This window comes from Chroicocephalus ridibundus, chromosome 15 (assembly GCF_963924245.1).
Source record: "Chroicocephalus ridibundus chromosome 15, bChrRid1.1, whole genome shotgun sequence".
Lineage (NCBI taxonomy): Eukaryota > Metazoa > Chordata > Aves > Charadriiformes > Laridae > Chroicocephalus > Chroicocephalus ridibundus.
In genome coordinates, this window is record NC_086298.1 from 9,207,321 (window position 1) to 9,229,004 (window position 21,684).

Consider the following 21,684-nt stretch of genomic DNA (forward strand, 5'->3'; position numbering starts at 1 on the left):
TTATGATTATTGTTGGTTATAGTATTGAATATAAATCATATGCGTTCACGATCTATTTTACTGAATGGAGGGTATTTTATATTAAAACATGTAAGCCAAATTTAATCTAAAAACATGTTCTCGGTTACATGGAGAAGTCGTGTCCAATATCTCTGTCACCTGAGCAGACTCTGACACTGAGAAAGACATAGTAAGTATGTGTTTTGCAATGGCATTCCAAATGTGCTTGACCTTAACACATTCCTATATAAAAAGATATGAAAAGAGCATATGATTGGTAGGAGAATTGGTCCCAAATTTTTAAAAAGTGTTTAGGGTAGAGTGAGAATAGACACGAAGCTATGTCTCATAGGAGTCTGGGGTCTTCTCTTCAAATTAATTAGATTCAATTTCCTTCTGCCATCTTCACTTCAATACTCATTCATTTGCCTCGCCCACTCAGCAGTCCCCAGTTTGATACTTGCTAACGTTCTGCCTCTCCTCTTTCTAAGATCTGGCTCCTCAACTAATTTATTTGTTAAGCGTTGGAGATTATTTAGGTCCAAGGCTCTCACAGCAGGACAAAAGCTATCTAACTAAAATATAGGAAGAGAGAGATGAGTGACGCTTGGAGATCCAGCTGAAAGAGCTATAATACCATTTCTAACCTTCCTCTTAATGTAATAATTTCCAAATCTTCTGACCATCATAGAAGCAGTGAGTCTGAAAAGCAAGTACCAGAAAACTGGAATTGTATGAATGTGGGCAAAAAAACTATGTCCTGGGACTAGACACAAGGGAAAATGTATATAGGAGATGGAGGATACAAGACCAAAAGGTGAATTTGTAGGGACTTGTGTAGAGCCTTGCGGGCAAAGAAAACAAGCTGAGTGCCATGGCAGAGAGAGAAAGTATGTTTTGCAATGGTATTTTGGAGGAATATGAATCAAAGAGGCCATAAAGAGGAGTTAGCAGTGGAAAGGACAAGCACTTCAGCTGCTGCAAGAAAAGCAAAGGGCTACTCACATTCGTACGCTCTACTTGTGTAAAGGGAGAGTAGTATTGGCTCTGTTTTACAAAACCCTGCTTTCAGAAATAAGTTTGTCAGCCAAAGTAAAGAGAAAAAGATCAATGGATTGCAATAAATGGCATTTCACATAAAAATGAGTAAAATTTACAATTCAGTTAACTTGTTAAATGTTAAAAAATCAGCAAACAATAGACACAATTTGTTTTGTTCAGAGCCCAGAGGTAGAGACCAAATCCTCTAAATTAATTTCTGCAAAAGCTGGGGTTTTTTTTCCAAACAGGTCTGGATCCTATTCGTTGTAGAATATACTGATTACCAACTATTTTTAAGAGCTTTACACAAACATTATTTCTTTTGTTGTGTGAAATGCAGAATCAGCCATCTGGCAAATGCCCCAGAGCTAAAATCTTTTACATGACATATAATTCAAAATGATTAAATATACAACAGAAAATAGCTATAGCATTGCACTTAAAATAGCATGAACTTTTACTGCCGATCAAAACTGATTTCTTTAGCTTAACAAGTATCCAAAGAACAATTATTTGAAGAGCTTTTAAGAGTTTCAATATGTAGGAACTAAACCTCATCTAAATTCAGTATCTTAAGTCAAATAAAAAAGAAACAAATGTACAAAAGATTAAATGGTCCTGCGTTATAAGTAGACATTTAAATCTATGGGAAGCTAAATTCATTCGAACAAAAATACTATATTCCCTCCGTATGTGTATTGCTGGGGCTTTCCTCTCCATTGCAAAGGGCATCTGCCAAAACAACTCTTACATTCTTAGGCAATGACTAGGGACTAGCCTGGAATCAGACTGTTCATCCACTCCCTCCATCATCAGAATGGGCAATTTCAAAGAAGAACGGGGAATAAAGCTCCGTGCATGATCCCCAAGTGCAGTCAATCTTTTTTTCCTGCACCACAGTCGACTTTAAGTTAAACTTGCTGTCTTTTTTCCAGAAATACTCCAGGCCTGAAAAATTGCCAGGTCCTCATCCCACACCCAATTCTCCAGTAGTTTGTGAGAAAAAGCACGCAAACATCTGCATGTATTTGGGGTACATGAGGGTAGGTACAGAAATATTACCCTGCGTAATTATTGAGTGGTTATGGCTCTGTTTCTCAACTACATTTTTCAGACAAGTCAAAGTCTACGTTTCCCAAAAAGCACTTGGTGCAAGTCAGACCTGAGTCGTAAGACAAAAAAGTCTAAGTGTAGCAGATTTATCTCACGGATTTGCGTACTTGGATAAACCTGAAATGGATGAATACATCGCTGCCGACTTTCCAAAAAATTTTGCTTCTAAATTCTTTCAGACCAAGCATGAGAACCTTCATCACAAAGTAACAATGCGAGGAAACTGTAAGTCTGTGATTACTGAGGCTTAGAATTAAAATGGCTTCGCACCCTTGCCTGTGGAGTTGGGTCAGCCTCACAACCAAGGAACCTCAGACGTTCTAAACCCAGACTTTTCTAAACTATAAAAAAATAATGTTCTTAAATCTTGACCTTTTCAGCTCATAATGATTCCTGAAGCAGCAGGATTTTTCCTGCTGCTTTTTACATGACTTTCAGGCTTGTAGAAATCCTAAGCTGATTGCTGGCTGGTTTGGGATTGCAGCAACACCAAAACCTCTCCTCTTAATAAGACACTTGTCCTGGTTTTCCAGGCCTAATCCTGCTCTTAATAACGTACACGTTAATTCAGTTATCTGACTGAGCTTTTAGTGTGAAGGCAGGCTTTATTTCTCCCTGCTCTTGATGTTATATGAAGAGATGCACATATTTCAGGTGATACTGACTGCAGTATAGCAAGCCGCCCTATACAACATACACATACTAATTAAACCTGAAGACAGAATATGAAAGCAGTAGCACAACTATTCTCATATTACAAAGAGCAAGAGCATGTTTTATATTATTTAACCCATCCTCGGGAGAACCACAGTAGAAACAGAGCAATTTTCATCAGAAGTATCTTTGCCTTTCATCAAAAGAGAGGTGACCCAAGCAATTTCCTATAATCTTTTCCATCTCAGTAGAAAAAAATTCTATTTTTGACAGTATTTTCTCTTTGAAAGCTGCGGGCTTCTCCAATATTCAGGGGTCCTAAAACCTGAATGTCACTGCTCTTCTTGTACCTCCCTTCTCTGCATTAAACATAACATCATATATTTTCTACTTTTCACTGAAAAACTGGGAAATCTTCCCATCGTTCTATTGACCAAACTCTGTTACAAAGGTGCCAGGAGTCCTATTTCTGGGAAGAAAAAAAAAAAATAGTAATACTCCTAGTGAAACAGGAGTCTAGTCCCAGTATCTATTCAAAATAAACAACGGATTTTCTTACAAATAAGCATTCCCATTCTTATTTATGTGTCCAATTTTGTGTACTTCGCAATACTGGAAAAAAGAAAAGATTGAAGAACACATGGAGAATCACGAGAAATTTGAGCATCCCCGAGGTAACAGAGGTTTAGGGACGGAGTAATAACTGCAAGATTGTAATGAGAAGTTGGAAAACTTTGCTAGATAAAAATGTGTAACAAAACTGTTGCTGTCATTTCATTCCCTGGGCCTGATTATGTTTTCATGATGGGCCTTTGCACTGCTTTAGCAGTAAGAGCTCTTTTAGTAAATGAGTATCAGACCTCCACGCTAGTGAAATGCAAGGCTTGCCAAATTTAACAGGAGTCGCTATGGCACTCTACATACACTCATCTTGACAAAGAAGTGGTGGAAGCAAGCTCAGTAGTTTCAAATAGTGACTATTTTCTTCTCTTTTGGAATGGTACCTGGATGCTGCCAGTTGGGCCAGCAAGTCGGTGCCAAGGCTGCATGTTTCCTTGCCCTCTTTTCACAAACAGCCGAGAAACAATCAGAAATTGCTTCATAATAGGGCCAGGGTGAAAGGTGAGAACTGGAGTATTCTGAAAGCCTGCTGCCAGACCTGAGGAAGATAGTGTCATTTTGGTAAACCTGTCAAGCTGTTGTAAGAACTTCCTGAATGCTTCCTACCATCTGCTTTTGATGCTTTCAAGACTTGGCTGGAAGCCTAGAGGTTTTCCTGCTCTTTCCTGCCCAACCTATAATGGAGTAATTCTGGATCTGTTCCCTGTCATCCCAGCCTCTTCCTCAGTTTCTTCTGCTTACAGCTGGGTTTTTTTTAATTTTTTTTTCTTTACTGCAGTGGCCTTGTGCCCTGAATCATCTCTCCTGGGGCGGTAAGAGTTCCTCTGATGTTGTACAAGTGCCGGGTTTTTCAATTGTCTTCATGTTCTTGAGAGGAAGGGTCTGGCCTACATGACACATTCCTTCTTCACACTCACATCAACAAGTTTAACTTTGTGTACTGGGCTCTCAATGGAACGGCCACACAAAGCACATCTCCAACCACGCCGTCAGACTGCACGCTGCGCCGGTCTGGTTAGCGAATATTGATTGATATAATTTGTAGGGTTTGAGATAAATGTCATAAAGGACAATGAGTTCAAAGAACAGATTAAAAAACAATAAATTGAATTCCAAGGCGTTCCCTCCTGTACTAATCTGTGTAGGTTCCTGTGTTTTTGGAAAGCATGTTGCTTATCTTCCTCATCAGTAGGCCCACTGCATTCCAGTATTTTGGATCAATGCCATTTGTAATAATCTAGATCAGTTTTTATTCAACGTTTATAAAACAGGCCATGTATCATAGGGTATATTTTATAGCAGATGGTATCTCCAATTCATTTAACCCCCCCTTCATTTCCCTCCTCCAATATCACAGCGCATACTCATAAAAGCTCTTGAAAGTAGAGCTGAGCAGAATTTTTTTCAACAAATAGTAAATTTGCTGAAAAATGGAGTTTCCAAGCAACAAAACTGTTAAACTGTGGCACACTGAAAATTAAATGTTCTGTCTTTTAGAAACACCAGGTCTTGCAATTTGGACATGTGGGGGAAAAGAAAAAAAAAAAAAGGTGGGTTGGGTGGGTGGTTGCTTTCAGAAAACATTTTCATTTTAAAAAATTCTGCACTACAAAGGTTAAAGAATCAGAACACAAAGCATTTGTTTCAGGTCTGATTACATTTTTTGTGTTATGCCAGTATCAACTGTTAGGGGATCTCTTGTGTGTTTTTAATTTGAAAAGTTTCTCTTTTGGCTTTGATGAGAACTAATTTTCCCCAAGGTTTATTAATTTGGGGACTCATCCACAAGACCCAATATTTGCTACGCTCTACTGAAAACACAGCTCTACAAGGGGACAAGAAAGTTTCCTGTTCAGCAAGGCATTTAAACACAGCACTCAGACTCATTTCAATAAAATGGACGATTCTAACATGTAGAAATAAGCACGTGCTTAAGCACTTTGCTGGTTCACAACAGAGTTGTTTAGCTTTCAGGATCAGTGATGTACACCTTACCACCACTCCCTTGCTTGAGATCATAATGTAAGAGACTGAAGATTTTCCTGAGATTAACATACCAAATGGTAATAAAATAATCATATCTGCTTGGGAATACTTCATTGTGATTTTGCAAAATATGATTTATACAACTCTGGGGATACATAAATCACTGATAAAAATAAATAAGTAAAAAATATTTTAGCTCAGTGGTAAGAAAACCAAATAATGGATTTTTTTTATATTTTAGCTTTAATCACACATCCGAGAAGATATGACAAATAAACTCATTTTAGTTTACCTTGCAGAAGTAATTAATCATACCTGCGTTTCTCAGAAACCTGAGTTTGTAGTCAACAATAACTCTGGTCTCAGGATTATAGAATCCATCGCCACAGTCGTAACATCCTACTGGGATTTTTCTGGGAGGATCCAGATTTGTAAGCTGAGAAATGCCTGAAGAAAAAAACCACACAAAGGGTTTGCTTTATTTTGCCTTTTTTTTTTTTTTTTTGCATTTGTGTCTTTGATCATGGTAACTAACAAATATTACATCTCCATGGCATTTGCTATAAAAACAATGCAGTTACCTTACAATAATTTTTATAAAACATTTTGCCAATTTTGCAGATGGAGAAAAATGAAAACAGAAAAATCCATACACAGAAAGTGTGTGATAAAGAAATATCACTTTGATTTCCTCATTCACAGTCCTGTGATTCAGCCCACTAAGCTAACATTATAAATATGACCCCAAACTCCAAAAATGGGGCCAGGAGCATCTTGCTGGCCTCACAGAACAACTACATGTCATTGCTAAAATATTCTATGTAGAAAGAAGAATATTTTATTTATTACATTACAGATTTTACTCACTTGTTCCTTATAAATCTTTCCACCTTTTGACTACAGACAAATAATAATATTATAAAACTCTTTAGCATTAATATAGTCTGGACACAAATGTTTATTTCGGTATCTACTAAAAAGCTACGTGGAACAGATGCGTTCAAACTTTATTGGATGTTCTGGATGTAAATGAATTGCTTTTGCTCAACTTTCCTACATTAAAAGCACGCTGCTAATGCAGTGAAGGCGAGATGTATAAAAGGGTTAACAGGGATATCACAAGCTGCAGATAACAGAGCCCCATCCTGCGGATCCTCACTCCAGAAGAGACCCCGTAATGGCCCATCCCGCACTGTGCTGGTGGAAGGTGGTGTCAGCATTCTTCTGGCAGCGTCGTATGGTTGGGTCCTGAAATTAGCCAGAGCGTTTCTGCTCCATGTTACTCATGTAGCCGAATTAATCTTTCTTAAGTAAAGTTGCTAGTTTAATTCCTTCCAGACTCTTAGGATCGCAAACGCAGTTCAGTACCTGCTGGTTTAAGACCAGAACAGATTTCTGTATAAAATCTTCTGTCGTAGCCGTCACAGTAATGCCATTTTTTATCTTTGTATTCGAGACCATCTGCAAAAGTGTATTTCCCCTGCAAAACATGTTCAAGCACAGAGTTAATAAACATGATGGATGGATGGAGTACGAGCAAGGCCAGCGTTCCCGCTGCCAAAACCGCGCGTTAGCTGAGCAGAGCCAGCGCAGGGGTCAGCTGGGGCTCAGGTAGCGTTGGGAGCCGCATCTGTGGGACCGGCCATTAGCAGCCCCCTCCTCACACGCTGAGGGGGGCAAAAAATTGGCTGGGCTCAGAAATTCGCATATTTCACCCCAAAACTTTCCCGGCAGCGTGGCTTCCGGGGATGTCCCTCGGGGTGAGGCCCCCCTCACCCGGGATACCTGCGTGGGCACCCCGCGGTGCCAGACCGCCCGGTATGTGCCGCCGTTGGGGAACAGCAGCTCTCCTTCGCCGTCGAACATCCCGTCCCTCAGCGCTCCCCGGTACTCGGTGCCTGTCGGTAGCGCGTAGGAGCCCTGTCCCTCCATCCTGGAAGAGACAGGGCGGTTGGGGAGGGAAGGAGGGAGGGCGGGAGGAGGAGCGGGCAGCCCCGTGCCCCTCCGGGCCCACCTGCCCCTCACGATGTCCCCGCGGTAACGGCTGCCCGTCGCCTCCATGGCGGCCGGGCCCGGCGCGGCCGCGTCTCCATGGCAACGCTACGGCGGGGGGCCGGCAGAAGGCCCCGCCTCCCGCGGCCGCCGCGCAGACGCGCTCCCCGCCCCTCGCCGGCAGCGCATGCGCGGTGGCGGCGGGCGCTGAGGGGAGCTCAAGGAGAGCGGCGCCGCCGCCATGCCCGGCTCCCTGCAGGTGCCCTCCCTGGAGGAGCTCGACGTGCAGGAGGTGAGTGAGCGACCGCCGCCGCCGGGCCCTTCCCCCGCCGGGGCAGCGCGGCGGGCCGGCGCCGAGGCGGGCCGCCCCCATCGCCGCTCTGCCCCGCTGTAGGTGACGGTCAGCTCGGCCGTGCTGAAGGCCGCGGCCCACCACTACGGCGCGCAGTGCGACCGGCCCAACAAGGAGTTCATGCTGTGCCGTTGGGAGGAGAAGGACCCGCGCAAGTGCCTGCGGGAGGGCCGCCAGGTCAACCAGTGCGCCCTCGACTTCTTCAGGTGAGCGGGACCCCCCCAGCCAGGCTCCCCCCGCGGCTGCCCGCCCGAGGCCTCCTCTGCCGTGAAGGTGAAGGTGTTTCGGGGGGTCTCCTGCTGTAGCGCGTCCTTCCGAGCTTTGCTGTTCCAGCGGTGTCAGCCAATGGGCTTAATTTAAAATTCTGCTACCATATGGCCTTCGGAGTCTTTATTGTTGCTTCTTAAACTTTAGCTCTTGAGAATAGAGGCTGTGTCCTTTGTTGTTTTCTTTTATCTATTTATACTTTAATTTACCCTTTCATATGAAGCTCCATGGCCTCTGCTTCAGAGCAGGCGGCTCAGGTGTTTGTCGGGTTAGCAACAGAATGCGGGGGTGTGGTGGATGGCTTGCTGCTTCTGCATCTTGCATCTGTGTTATGAAATACAAGAAATGGACCTCTGCTTTGCATTGTCTCTCCTCTGTTTTGTGCTCAAGTAGACACACAATTTAGCTCTTGTGACCAAAAAATGTAGATCAAGGCATGTGCCAGTGTCATGTTCTGAAGTTGCTAGGAAAAGGCCTAGTTTAATTATCTCAAAGCATGTCCGCTTCGAGTACAGCAGCTAGTAATGGGAAACCTCTGTCCTAAGCATGTCTTCATGAGTTTGAGACACCAAACTAATTTGGAAGCATTGTATAAAGTACACTAAGTTACTTGGCAAAGCAGGGATCCCATATAGAGGAGTTGTGTACATCTACCGAGCAAGAGTACCTTCCACATACTAGTTAAGTTATGGCTATCCATACTTGTAGATACAGTGGTACAAATTTTACTGGTATTGGTATGAAGTTCTGTATAATGGTGCTTCAAATATTGATTTCTCTGAAGACTTTAAATGTTCTTGAGAACTTAAAACTACAGAAACACTTTATCACAAGTTGAGGTTTGGATGACTGAGAGAGAAAAACATTAAATTTACAACACTTGCTAACAGTTTTCTTCCTGTCATCTCTTTCTTACAGGAAAATTAAGACGCACTGTGCGGAGCCATTTACTGAGTACTGGACATGCATTGACTATACCAACTTGCAGGAGCTCCGTCGATGCCGAAAGCAGCAGGCAGTATTTGATAACTGTGTGCTGGAGAAATTGGGTTGGGTGAGACCTGATCTGGGACAGCTCTCTAAGGTAACTTCATACCTTCGTGATCAGATCTCCCTTCTTATGGACATTTAAGTCCAGACCGGTCTCAGACTTTTCTCCCAAACAGAATGCGATTTGTGAACTCAGCACTGGAAGCTTGTGGACTTTACTAGAAGTCAGGATTCTGTCAGTGTTCTCCAGAGCTGCTTTCCAAGAAGATTTGCACTTAAACAGCGCCACTTACTCTTATGTTTTTGCTCTTTCTAGTGCAGAGACCTTTCCTTTAGGGATGAAGCTCACACACATGTAGAACCACTCTGTAGTTATGAGTGAAATGCCCCTCTCCTCCCTTTTTTTAGAAGTACTGTGGAGATAGGAGCTCTCATCAGATCAACAGTGTGTCGCTTGGTACTTCGTGGTAGTTCTTCCTTTGAGTTCTGACTCAATCTAGCTTTTCTATTAAATGCTGTGAGAAGTCATATCACTTCTTTTTTTCTTTCCAGGTCACAAAAGTGAAGACAGACCGTCCAATGCCTGAGAATGCCTATCACTCTAGACCTAGACCAGAGCCAAATCCACCCATTGAAGGAGAGCTGAAGCCTTCTCCGTTTGGCAGTAGGCTCTTTTTCTGGTCCTGGTAAAGTGGGCAGACTGTGCTGTAACTAAAGTGCAAAGATGTATTGCTTGCAAATGTAAATTGTCCAGTATGCATTGGGTATAACTTTAATGATTAAAGAACCCCAAACGATTACATGGCTTAGTAGACTTCTTTAAACATACTCGCACATCACAGCAACTGAAAAAATGTATTTCCCTGTTTTACTCTGCAGTCATATAGCCCTTAGGACCATATTAACACTAGTAATGTCAGTTGCTTGACAGTGGCTACCAGGCTTGACTGAGATGTGTGTAAATGTAGCTGGAGTCTTTGACTACTGCTTCAAACAATCAAAAACTGGTGTGCGACTTTACTTATTGAGAGCACTGTCACTTGCGTCAAGGAAACTTTAGGAACAAACAAGTTGTTAATGTCTTCCCTTAGTCTTGCAACTGATAATTGTGCATTTTTTTCCAAGGGACTCCTCTGTATAGATTGAACCTAAAATCTGTCTCGAAGCAAGGATTTTAGTCTGAATGTGTTGCTTTTGCTAGGTATGAGGTCAGTACTGTTTCTGACATAAACGTCTGTGTTCTACTCTACCAGCTATTCATTCCTCATGCAGCTATGTCAGTGGCTTCCTTTTTCTTGATTTTTTTATTTTTACTGAGGAAACACAAGCTACTTCATCAGAAAATTTACACTAACTTTGCAACACCTTTAAGGAAAAATTATCTCCTAAAGGATCTTCCTGTCCCATAGAGCAATGCGGGAAGGTGGCTTGCCTTCTGTCTCTGACTGGAGGGGTTTGGGGCAGATCCTTCCCATTGTTTCACTGTGATTAGTCTTTTTGATAGGTGAGTAAATAAGCTTTAACTTATCTTTTCTACGATATCTAAAAGTCACATATTTCATAGGAAGCAGATCTAATATTTCCTCCACTTCTACCCAATAGCAAAAACCTTATTACAAAGGTCAGACAAAACGAAATGAACTTGTTTTCATGAAGCCACGTGCAGTTGAGCTTGCTCCGGGCCAGATGGTGTAGCCTGAAGCATAGCAAGGACTTGAATAGTACTTTACTCCTTGAGCAGCCTGGCCGTTATTAGGATCTGAAGGTTTACCATCTTCTTGTTTGGGGTAGGATTAAACTGTAGTGGGTCTGTAGCTGTAGCATATGTTTCTGATCCATGGAGCTAGAGGGAAAATTGTATAACGTTTAGCTAAAAATAGCTCATGCACTGTGGCTCATGGGTTCTTGCTACTTTCTGCTTGGGTGTGTTGGCTGGAACTCAAAGCAGGTGCTATGGCATACATGTTTGCATTTTAGTGTATGTATCACACTGTCTTAGCAGCTCCTTGTCTAAATCTGTGAAGTGGTGTGCACCTCTGCAGTTTCTCCTTCCAGATCACTGCCAGCATTTCAGAGCAGCCACATATTATTGAGGAAAGATAACCCCCTTTCTGCAGAGACTGAAATTAGGACAAGCTTGAGATCTAATTACATTCAGCTGAGTGAGTGAAATGAGGTTTGGCCAAGTAGAGGATAAATTGTTCTGGGATGTTAACACGTGTCACATCTGATCTTTTGTTGCTGACCCACTCCAATAGTTAGGCAACCTCGCAGAAGGACTTTTTAGATGTTACTTACTATGTTTTGCTAATAATTTACTATTGTCAGCATAATGTATGAAACATTGCACTGCTGAACATCTGCTTTTGAATAAACAGGCATGGGCATTCCAGTAGTCAGCCCCTAATCATAATTAAAGAGTATTTTTCCCATTAAATTGCTTCTGAAAAGAATGACATGCATAAATAGGGGGACAATTTTTTTTAAACAGCCTTTTACGATCCCCACCCTTAAGTTAGCTGGTACTGTAAGCAAAAAAAAAAAAAAAAGGTTTATACTACAGCCTCAAAGGTTTAAGATTGTTCATCTATTTCGTGACAGCCGAGTCTACTACCTCTTGGGTCAGACATAGTTGATCCAGTAATGATGCATTGACCACATTTTAAAGTGAGAATTAACTGTCTGCTCGCATGGATTCCCACTTCAGTTTCAAGGAGGAGTGGGCAGGTGAATGTACAAAAGAGAACAGAAGAGGAGGACAATGAAGTGATAAAGTCAAGTAGAATTCAGATGTATTGTGAGCACTTCTTTCATTAACCTCTCTGAGATAATTGCTTCTTGTTTTTATCTCTTGGCTGAATCTCTGTGAAAAAGTGTTGCCACAGGTCTGTTTCTTGGTGCTTTGGACGGTGCCCGTATGTAGCTATTTCTGTTCAAAATCGTTGTGTGGTTTTACTCAAACATAGATGCCCCCTTTGGAGCTGTAATGTTTTCTCGGAAACTTTAGAACAAGTGAATGTCAAGATCGAGTAAAGACCATAAAAGTATTTTTGAGGAATGTATCTTGACATTTTTTTGGCAGATGGAGAGCAGACGCGTACAGATTCAACACAGATATTTTGCTGGCGATGTGAGAAGTGTTCTTTGTTATGTTGTAGGCTCTTAGCTCTGCCAGAGCTTCTAATCACATGTGTTAAATTAACAAAATTTTAAGCCAGGGTCATGGTAGCTTGCCACAGCATGGGCTAGATCAGGCAGAACCTGCTCTGTTCTCTCAGATTATAGATGGGAAGAGTAAAATCCTAGTGTAATCTCTGATCTCAGTAAGGTAGGAGTGTGCGCTTCTGGTGCAGCAGAGTTGTGTGGTGTGAGCACAACAGCATCTTTCTGCAGACACAGTCCCCCTCCAAGGCACCTGGCAGTTTGACCTGGGTACATCAAATGGTTCTGCTTAACTCCAAGGCAAAGGGCTGGAGGAGGTGCACTGTTAACCGAAAAGGCCAGGAGTCCAACAGCAACTCCCACTGCTTTTAATCTCCCAATCTGAGCAAGTGGTGGCAAGTAATTAGCTTTATTTGGCTCTCTTGCCAGTTTCATAGTTCTGTTGCCTGTCACATTATCCATATTACCATCCCTGATAAAAAAAAAAAAGAGACTCCCAAGAGTCAGTTTAGGTGGAACTAGCCTTTCACGCATTTGTAAGGTGAGACTCACTGGGGCAAAAACCATTCTGGTACTCCTCTTCCTCTGCCTTCAATTGCAATATGGTTCTAGAATGGATAAATAAGGTAAATTGGCTTTGTTACACACACACACCCCCACACCCTGCCGCAAGAAAAGATCTTTATACCAAGGATTCATAATGTTAAAGAGTCTTTACCTTCAAAACAAGGATACCCCTATAAAGCCAGAGAAGAAGTTTGGGCTCAGGACAACTTTATAAAATCCTTCTGGAAGCTTGCTGTGTACTCTTGTACTGGAAACGTTTTGAAACTGGAATCCGTCTGGATGCTAATAGGAGATTTCAGACTCCCTCTTGTGGCTGCATTAAGCTGATCTTGAGCATCCACGTGAAGATTTTGCCATGATGAAAGTCCTAAGGCTGCTTCAGTATTGCTTATAGAAACTTGATAATCTCTTTTGTCTCTGCTACAAAATTCACTTGAACGTTGTCTCAACTTGGTTTTTCCTACATATGAAAATTCTTGAATTCTGTATGAAGTGGGTAGTGGAAGAAAAATGGTTTGAAAACGTTCTGATCACCTCAGTCACATTTGGTGCGACCTGGGGAAGTTAAGGCAGAGCCAAAGTGGATGGAGGAGGTTGGGAAATCCCGATGTTGATTATATTTGCTTCTCTGAATCCAGAAAGGGGGTCCCTGCAGCTGCAGAGAAGAGGATGATTCTGGAACTGCGGGCCAGCGCTAGCAGTGTGACAGGCAAACACGGGAAGCAGGTTAATTGCAATATTTAACATCAGGTAAAAGCACGTTATTTCTTTTTATTAGGAATACACATGACCTTACTGAATGGTCTTAATAGTGCAACCTGTTAATAGTTTTATGGTTTTTCATGTGAGCCCTTTTGGATGGGGACTTGATCCGAGTCTGTTCTAAGACCAGCTGCGGGGTTGAGTGTGGTACAAGTAGTAGTTTGGAAAAGGGAGAAGATCTGGGAAAATACAGAACAGCAAACTAGAAGCAAAAAGTCTGTAGTGTTATTTTGGATATTAAGGCAGTAAATCAGCCCTGCAAGCAGAAGCTGAAAGGGGGGTGGCCCCCTGACCCCAAAGGCAGGTCGGCAGTGCAGGGGTAATTCCTGATTTTGGTTTCTGCTTCAACAACAAGTTTCTCTGCTCCCTTACACGTCTTGAAGAGGCTTTGGCAAACCTAACGCGTGCATCGATGCAGGTTCCTCCTGTGTGCGATGTCTGTGCCTGAGCAGTGCAGCGAGAGCAGGCGATGAGGAGGGCGGGTTGCCTGCGCGCTCCCAACCTGCCTGGCTGCTTGAGAGCTGCTCCAGGGACAGGGCTGGGACAGAAGCAGGAGTTGCTGGGACAGAAGCAGGAGCTCCTGGGACATGAAGAGCTTTGCTGGACCTGACTGGATCCAGGACTAAGGGCTCAAGGGAAAGAAATGAGAGCATTCAATAAGGTAAAACCTCTTCTATCTTGCCTGCGTCCCAAGCATCTCCCCATCGCTGGTGCCCTCGCTGTCTGCGAAATAGCCGAGATCACATTTGTCTGCGTTGGTCTGTTGCAGATGCCTGAACAAAAGGATTCTAACCTGCCCGTTCCTGTGCTCTTGCCTGGGCTGGCAGACGCAGATGGTTCAAGTGAGTGTTTCGTTCCCGCTGTGTTCTGCAGCACAAAATGGCGAACGGCTTTTGCTGTTTTGATAGGGTTTAAATTAATTTCTCCCTTCTCACCAGGGGAAATGAGGCCTGGGAAGAACGGCCATGCCTGTTGCTTTGTTAAGCTCGGCTTTGGCTCCAGTTCTGGCACCAAGAATGGAAATAAAATTCAGGGAAGGGGAGCTTTATAAAAGAGCTATGGGTCTGCTCCCAAGTTGATAGGTTAAACCGTACAAAACACTGACTCTGAGGCATTGCTCTAATATTTGTAAAATCAGCATGGCAGCTCTGTTAAGGGCCATGAGTCACCCTGAGGGTGGTTCAGCTCTTTATAAGTAGTAGCACAGCCTTCTGCTTCCATGCTAACGGGAGTGACAATTTTAATGGAGTTGGAATTAGCCCTTTGGTTAGAGCACCGTCTGACCTCTGCTTTGTTCTTGCTGCCTCCCGTTTACAGCTGTGCCGAGAGTGGAACCTGACCCATCTTTGTCTGGGAGAAAAGGACTGGATGGAGCCCTTAAACATGAATCACACTAATTCCAACAGTGTCCCCCCCCCCGGCCACCCCTCCTGTCCCTGGCCAGCAGCTCTCTCTGGACTCCTGCGTCCGAGCTCTGCCCGGCTGCTCCTGCGGGACACGGTCAGGTGTGGCCCGACTTGGCTTTCGTTGTCAGGAAGGCGCTGACAGCCGGCCTGACCCCGGCCATGTGCACGCAGCGGGAGGCTCTGCCTGTCCCCAGGCACGGCCCCGGGCGCTCGTGGCAAGCCTGCGCTCCAGGCTAAACAGAGGAAGGTGAGGGTCAGCGGCAGAGAGCTCTGCCCAAGACTCAGGAAGCACATTTTGGCAGAGGAAAGAAATACAATACAAGCAGGGAGGGAAACTCAGCTTCCATCCATCCCCCTCCAAGAAGCTTTTGGCTGCCTACAGCTGCCGGAGTCTCTACTATCAGTTATTGGGCTCTTTATTGTTACAGGCTTTCATGTGTTTGTTTTCTGTTGTCTTTTACACCACCGTGCTGCTGAGGGGACAGAATGGAGCAACACTGGAGCCGTATGGACGGGAGGGTAGAGCCCTGCACTGGGGAACAGGCAACGCGGCTTCCCTTTCCTGCTTGTCACTATCTCATTGTGTGGCCTTGGGGCATGTCACTTCCCTCTCTGCCCTGGCTCCTCTGTGCGATGGGGTGGTTCCACCCAACAGAGCTCTCTCCGCTTGTTTACTCGCCTTTGTCCTTGTGAAGTGCCTTAGAGGAGTCTTGGGGGAAGCTCTGCATGGCCACGGCAGGCGCAGACCCGTCACCGAGTGCCATTCTCCTTCCCCGGAGCAAGCCGCAGGAGCAAGGCACAGCCAGGGCGTGCGGCGAGGAGAGGAGTGACGAGCCTATCACCCTGCCCTCGTCACTCAGCTGCCCGCCGTTCGAAACGCTTCGCTTTACAGACTCTGCCCGTTCTGCCCTCCGTGAGCACGCCAGCGAGCAGAGAGCTCTGTGATGGGGAAGGCAGTGGGAGATCTTGCTGTCAGAGGGGTGGAAGATGAAAAGTGTCTCTCTGAGCAGTCTTGGAAGGGTGTTTCCCAATTCTCAACGCGTTGGGTCTCTCCGGCCTTTCAGAGATCAAAGGGAACACCCAGCTTCCAGCTCCGAGCCGTTCTTTGCCGTGGTGGCACTGCCATGTGGGGAAATGGCTGGGTACAGGGAGCAGGGACGGGCTTACAGGAGCGAAAGTCCCCAAAACACATGTAGGACCGGCGCAGAGCGCTTGTCCTCGCAAACCCCGCTCTGCTCCCCATCTCACTTGCTCAGAGCCTTTGTTTCTTCTAACCATGAGTGAAACCAGTTGTGGGATGGTGCGTTCAGGGCATGACATAATCTGAGTCTGGGACTCTGCTGGAGGAATCCTTTTGAAGATTTACTAGTCTGGCTAATTACAATAAAACTATGAAGGTGCTGCACTCTAAATGATTAACAGTTAATAAGTGGAGGTTTCTGCTTTCTTGTCCTTTTTGCTAGGAAACAAACCAGAGCAATTCTGGCTACGTCAGTGGCGTTTTCGTTTAGGAAGGGGGTCTGTTGGAGGCATGCTAACACATTTTCACAAAGCCACCGTCCATCTCTGTGTTGCTGGTAGCAGGTAATTTGATTAAAAATATGTCACTTCCTTGCTCCTTTCTCTGTGTGTTGCCTTTCTGCGTTTCTTTAAGCTTGAGCAGTGACAATAGCCTGCAGGATTTATTTGCTGTTTGTTGACATTTTCACTTTCTGATGCGCATCCTGGCGTTTCCCTGGAGTTCAGCTTGTGTCAACCGCCGAGCGATGGTTTGAGGAAAGGCAGCGTTAGCTGGAAATGCCTCTTCCACCCTCGTTCCCTCCCAAAATGCCCACATTAACAATACACTTAAACGTTATGAATTTGAATATCCGTATGTTGTCCTGCTTAGCTGCTATTGTCCTTAAAAGATTTATTTGCTACCCGTTTGCTATCCATCTTTATCGTATTTTTGAGAGGACGTGTCATTACGTGTCATCTGTAACAAAGCCGTAGTGTCTCATTCTCTGTGCGTACAGGTCTGCTACATCTCGCGCAGGTTGGTGTCACACCGATGGCTGTCACATCCGTGTGATGGATGCTAAGTGTGAAATTCTGTGTGTGAACCAGAAGCTGCGAATGTATAGACACAGGAAAATGATGAGAGAGGGCTCTGGGCTAAGCTGGTGGGTGGAGGCAGCAGCATGATGCCCCCAAGACTCTGAAGCTGTGGAGAACATCGGTAACTTCAAGCCCCTTTTTGGGGTTCCTTTCAGCCGTTGCAGGCCAGCTGCCCCATGGATCTATGCAGGAGAAAGGCCAAGCCCCACTAGTGCTGCTGGAGCTCTGTGTCCACCTGTCTCCAACATTTCCAGGGTACTGGCAGCTCCTGAGGAGCAACTAGAGCTACTGGGTCCTGGCCCTGGGCCGAGCACGGTGGTGGGACGTGGGTGGCTGGGCCCCGGCGCGGCAGGCAAAGTGCTGTCGGAACAAAACTGAATTGAAGTGATTCTTTTTCCTCTCCCCTTGGCCTGCGAGGAAATCTTTTTCCATTTACTATAAAACATGGTCCTTAATAGTGCTGAAGTGTTCTACGTATTTTAAATAAACATGAGTGGATTTGAGCCCAGGAGGACATGAAAGAATGCAGCATTTGCGGGGTACCGGCCCGGCACACATGTCAGCAATTTGGCTGCCTTGTGTACTTTGGCTTTTAAAAAAGCATTTAAAAGTAAACAAATGAAGGAAAATCTGGCAGCTGGATTTCAAAGTAAATTGCTTTCAGCTGATATACCCCATTTCCAGCTTGCTTGGGTAGTATCAAGCCATACACATCCAGCGAGAAAAGCGAGCGGCCAAGGAGAAGAGCGGGGGTGGGAAGGGAGAACAAAAGCAGGGAAGTTCTGTGGATTTAATTCTTCCATTTCCTTCCTTTGCACCAAACACTCCCTGCCTGTCACTGCCCTCCTGTCAGACGGGCAGGTCAGTGCTTCAGACAGTGAACTGGGCTCCATCTTCTCTCGGCCCCTCTTCTGCCGGGCTCTGCCTGCCTTCCACCAGGGATGGAGCAGGGATGGGATGGGATGGGATGGGATGGGATGGGGTAGCAGCATTGGCCACCACATCTTTACTGTAAGGGTGGTGAGCCCCTGGCCCAGGTTGCCCAGGGAGGCTGTGGCTGCCCCATCCCTGGAGGGGTTCAAGGCCAGGTTGGACGGGGCTTGGAGCAACCTGGGCTGGTGGGAGGTGTCCCTGCCCAGGGCAGGGGGTGCCACTGGATGATCTTTAAGGTCCCTTCCAACCCAAACCATTCTATGATTCTGCGATCAGAGTAGCATCCATAGGATGGCGTTAGCTTGAGCTGCTCCATCAACCCTCATCCCGGCTGCTGCCCCACCGAGCATGGGGAGAGCTCCATCCCGCAGCCCCACAGAGGACATGGCCCCAAACCCCATGGACCGTCGGGATGAATCTGTCTCTCCGGGGTCTGCACAGGCGTGGGCCAGGGCACCGCTCCCCCAGGACTGCCAGCCTGGGGAGGGCATCACCCCTCCACCGGCAGAGGGAAGCGGAGCTGGAAACGGCAGAGATAACAGAGTCATTAGAGGAGCGCGGGCTGTGGCGAGGCCCCGCACCTCCGGAAGGGCCTGGTGCGTCCCCCGAAGGAGGAGACTCAGCAAATGCTGACAGATAATAACGAGGTCCCGGGCTGGACAAAGAGGGGAGGTTGCTGAGGTCACGCTTTGGCTCGGCTTTGGGCTCCTTCTGCTTTGACTCGCGTTTCCTCAAGTTTATAAAACTTTCTGCGGGTTGGTTCGGTGGAAAGGGCAGAGGAAACTGGTGGGTCTTAAATCCTGGCGGCGTGGGGCCGGGGCAGGGCTGCTCCCAGCCCTCTGGCAGACCCTGCACGCACGGAAAATGTGCCCGGGGCTGCGAGTGGTGTGTGCTGCGCGCTCACGGTGAGGCAGCAGCCACCAAGTGTCCCTTAGGGGCTTCCAGCGGTGACACGAGCTCCTGCTGCTGCCCCGGAGCGCCCGGGGGTGCGATGCTGCAGGCAGCACCCCTGCGGAGCCCGACAGACCTGAGTGGAGCACAGAAAGCCCTGGGGTGGCTGTGGCACGTGCATGGTGGCTCATGGCGGGACTGTGCATATAGCCAGTGGGACCCGCTGAGCCGGCCTGGCTGGGGAGCCGCGGCATTCGTCTGTTTCTTTGGGAAACAAGGCCGTGCTGCAGGTGATGCCACGCTGGCAGCCTGTCACGGCGCCACCCTGGTGCTGCGGTGCCCCTCGAGCACCTGATCCGACGGCATCCCTGCACGGCACTCAGCTCCCTGCACCTTCCTGCGAGAGCCGGCTCTGCTCCGTAGCCGCGCTTGTGGCTGCGGACGCGGCTCTGTGCGATGCTCCGTGCAAGGCAGCAATTAGAACGATCCCCTCTAACAACTTTTCTCCTCCCTGTAACTCAGCAAATGAGCTGCCTTTCCTGGCTCGGGATTAAACCTCTCGGCTGCTGGCAGAGCGGAGGTGCTGCCAGCTGTAACCTGCAAGGCGAAACCCCCTGGATGAGCCAGGCAGGAGGCAGCCGGGGCTCAGCCAGCGTCCTCGGCACGCGCTGCCGTGGTGGGAGCCAACAGAGCTGGCTGTGCCCGCGCTCCGGCACAGCGCTCATTATCCCTTGGCGCGGGAGGCCCCTGGCATCGGTCTCGGGAGCTGGCAGCACTCACACGCACCTGCCGGCACCAACGAGCTCACCGGCAATTTCTTGCCACTCATTAATGTCATGGAAAGTCATATTTCGGGCCTTTCTGCCACCCACGTGCGCTCCAGCACTGTGCCCTGGCCGGTAGCAGACAGGGCTGCTGAGCTTTGCTCCGGCTTGGGGGGCATGTCTGCCCCCCCTGGGTCCCGCCAGCTTTTGATCGCTCCCTGGATGTTATTTTTGAGAGTGAAGCAGCCTCCCACGAGCCATGGGGCACGGGGTCTCCTGCATGCTGGGAACGGCCACCTTGTGGCTGCACCGGCTCTGGGGAACTCAATGCCCCCGTGGCACTTGCTCCCTGGGGACCGCTTTGATTTACCTCCTTCGCACGGGGTTTGTGCTCTCCCTCTCCCTGCCCGGTGTTTGCTGCCTGCTCCGGCTGAAGCAAAACATGGAGGTAACCACCGTCACATCACACCGGGGTCCCTCGGGCGGGCAGGGGGCTGGGGACACTGTCCCCATGCCAGGGGCTCTGGGGAAGGGGTGACACAGGGGACTCGCTCTGCGTGGGAGAGCGCCCGTGGACATGAGGTGGGGAACGCTGCAGCCCTCCTTCGGCAGGATGGAAAGAACCCCCCGGCGAAGACAGTTGCTCTGGATGTCCCTGTGATTAACAGGAAGAATATGTAAATGTATATGGCCGTTGCCATAGCTACGGCAGGAATCCTGGCTGGTCCCGGGAAGGCAGAGCCCCCGGCACAGCCCGGGTCAGGATTTGCATTCCGGGCGCAGCAGCACCCGTGCACCCCGCGGCGCTGGAGCAGCCGGGCTGTGCTGACCCCCGTGCCACCACCACATCCCCAGTGCAGGCAGGGGGACAGTCCCCCAGCCCACCGTCCCACTCACCATCCTGCGGCCACCAACTGCTGCACGGCACCATCAACCCAGGGGGCCGCAGCCGAGACAGGTACACCCCCAGCCTGGTCGCGGGGTCCCCAGGGGAAAACACCCTCACAGGAGGGCTGTCCCTCAGGTCCAACGGTCAGGTCGTGTCACAAAGCAGCAGAAAACTTGGTGCAAACAGGAGATGGGTGGGGATGGGGATGGGGATGGGGATGGGGATGGGGATGAGGATGAGGATGAGGATGAGGATGAGGATGCCCAATGTGCCCATCACCCTCCTGCTCCAGGTGCACCAAGCCCCCAGGACCACCCAGCCCACCTCACACCAGGGCAAGCAGAAGCCCTTCCCAGGAGCTCGTTTCTGGCTGATCCCATAAAGCTGGGAGGGAAAAGAGGCTTCTCCTGCCTGGAGAACCCCGCTGCCTGCCTGGGGCTCTGGTGAGTGCTGCGGGTTCAGGGCTGCAGGGGGAGGGTTGTGCTGCGCATCGCGCTGTGTCGCTCACCAGCATGGCTGTCACAAGCCCTGGCAGGAGCCCTTGTCTGTTGGTGGCCATGGTGCATGCTGTTGGCAAGTGCTGGTGCCCACGCACAAGCCCTGTCCCCCTGGGAGGAGCCAGGTGGCTACAGCCAGAGGCTGAGGCTGAAACCTCAGTGTTCGAGCACTCAAAACCAGAATGCTCCTGGATACTTGTTGTTTGCACGTCTCCTTCATCCTGTGGGACTGTTGTGGTTTGGGGGTGAGCAAAGGGGGTTCAAAATGCTGTAAAAGAGACCAGTTACTCCTATAAACTGAGGAACTTGGGAGGATGAGAACTGAGCCTGCGCCCCGTGTCACTCGCGCTGCGGATGGCATTGCCAGACCGTGGCCCTTCTGGCGGTGAGGGCTGCTCGGGGGTGGGTTTCATGCTGAAAGTGTTCGTTTTCATATTTATTCTGAAACTATTTTGCAAACCTGACTTGAAGCAAGACCGCGGATTGCTGCTCCAGAGCTGAAGCCCCTCCAGGTGTGGTGGGTGGGAGCAGGCAGGGACCCCCCGGTGCCAGCTCAGCCCAGGGCTGTCCCCGCATGGGCTGGAGGGACGTGGGGACCCCCAGGGGCGTGGGGACCCCCAGTCCTGCAGCCCCCTCCCTGGCTGGCCCCGGGGTTCTCTGCTGTCCGAGGGCTCGGCCGTTACCGACGGCAGCGTGC

General features: G+C 47.8%; 2 protein-coding genes across 7 annotated transcripts in view; one reads left to right on the forward strand and one right to left on the reverse strand.

Annotated features, from left to right (window-relative positions):
* The window catches only part of MORN5 (MORN repeat containing 5), a 15,724-nt gene extending 8,215 nt beyond the window's left edge, over positions 1–7,509 (reverse strand). For 4 of the 6 annotated variants that reach the window (XR_010073416.1, XR_010073415.1, XM_063353217.1 and 1 more), the window contains exons 1-3: positions 7,201–7,508; positions 6,784–6,895; positions 5,731–5,862 (exon numbers count right to left, since the gene is read on the reverse strand). Coding sequence is in view for 4 of the 6 variants with exons in the window: in XM_063353217.1 (XP_063209287.1) it covers positions 5,731–5,862; positions 6,784–6,895; positions 7,201–7,476 (520 nt within the window). In the remaining 2 variants the exon portion in view is untranslated. Of the gene's footprint in view, positions 1–5,730; positions 5,863–5,936; positions 6,664–6,783; positions 6,896–7,200 lie in introns of those variants that run through there. The other 2 variants (XM_063353219.1, XM_063353221.1) reach the window with 2 other exon arrangements.
* Positions 7,510–7,570: 61 nt separating this feature from the next.
* NDUFA8 (NADH:ubiquinone oxidoreductase subunit A8) lies at positions 7,571–9,816 on the forward strand. Its single transcript, XM_063353403.1, has 4 exons — positions 7,571–7,699; positions 7,802–7,965; positions 8,945–9,110; positions 9,569–9,816. The coding sequence occupies exons 1-4, from the start codon at positions 7,649–7,651 to the stop codon at positions 9,704–9,706; spliced, it is 519 nt and encodes a 172-aa protein (XP_063209473.1). The 5' UTR covers positions 7,571–7,648; the 3' UTR covers positions 9,707–9,816.
* The last annotated feature ends 11,868 nt before the right edge of the window (positions 9,817–21,684 follow it).

Excerpts from the sequence above, each read along its gene's own strand:
- NDUFA8 (XM_063353403.1), top strand. The coding sequence starts at position 7,649 with ATGCCCGGCTCCCTGCAGGTGCCCTCCCTGGAGGAGCTCGACGTGCAG. Across the intron at positions 7,966-8,944 it reads TGCGCCCTCGACTTCTTCAG|GAAAATTAAGACGCACTGTG; the intron begins GTGAGCGGGACC and ends TCTTTCTTACAG. Across the intron at positions 9,111-9,568 it reads ATCTGGGACAGCTCTCTAAG|GTCACAAAAGTGAAGACAGA; the intron begins GTAACTTCATAC and ends TTTTCTTTCCAG.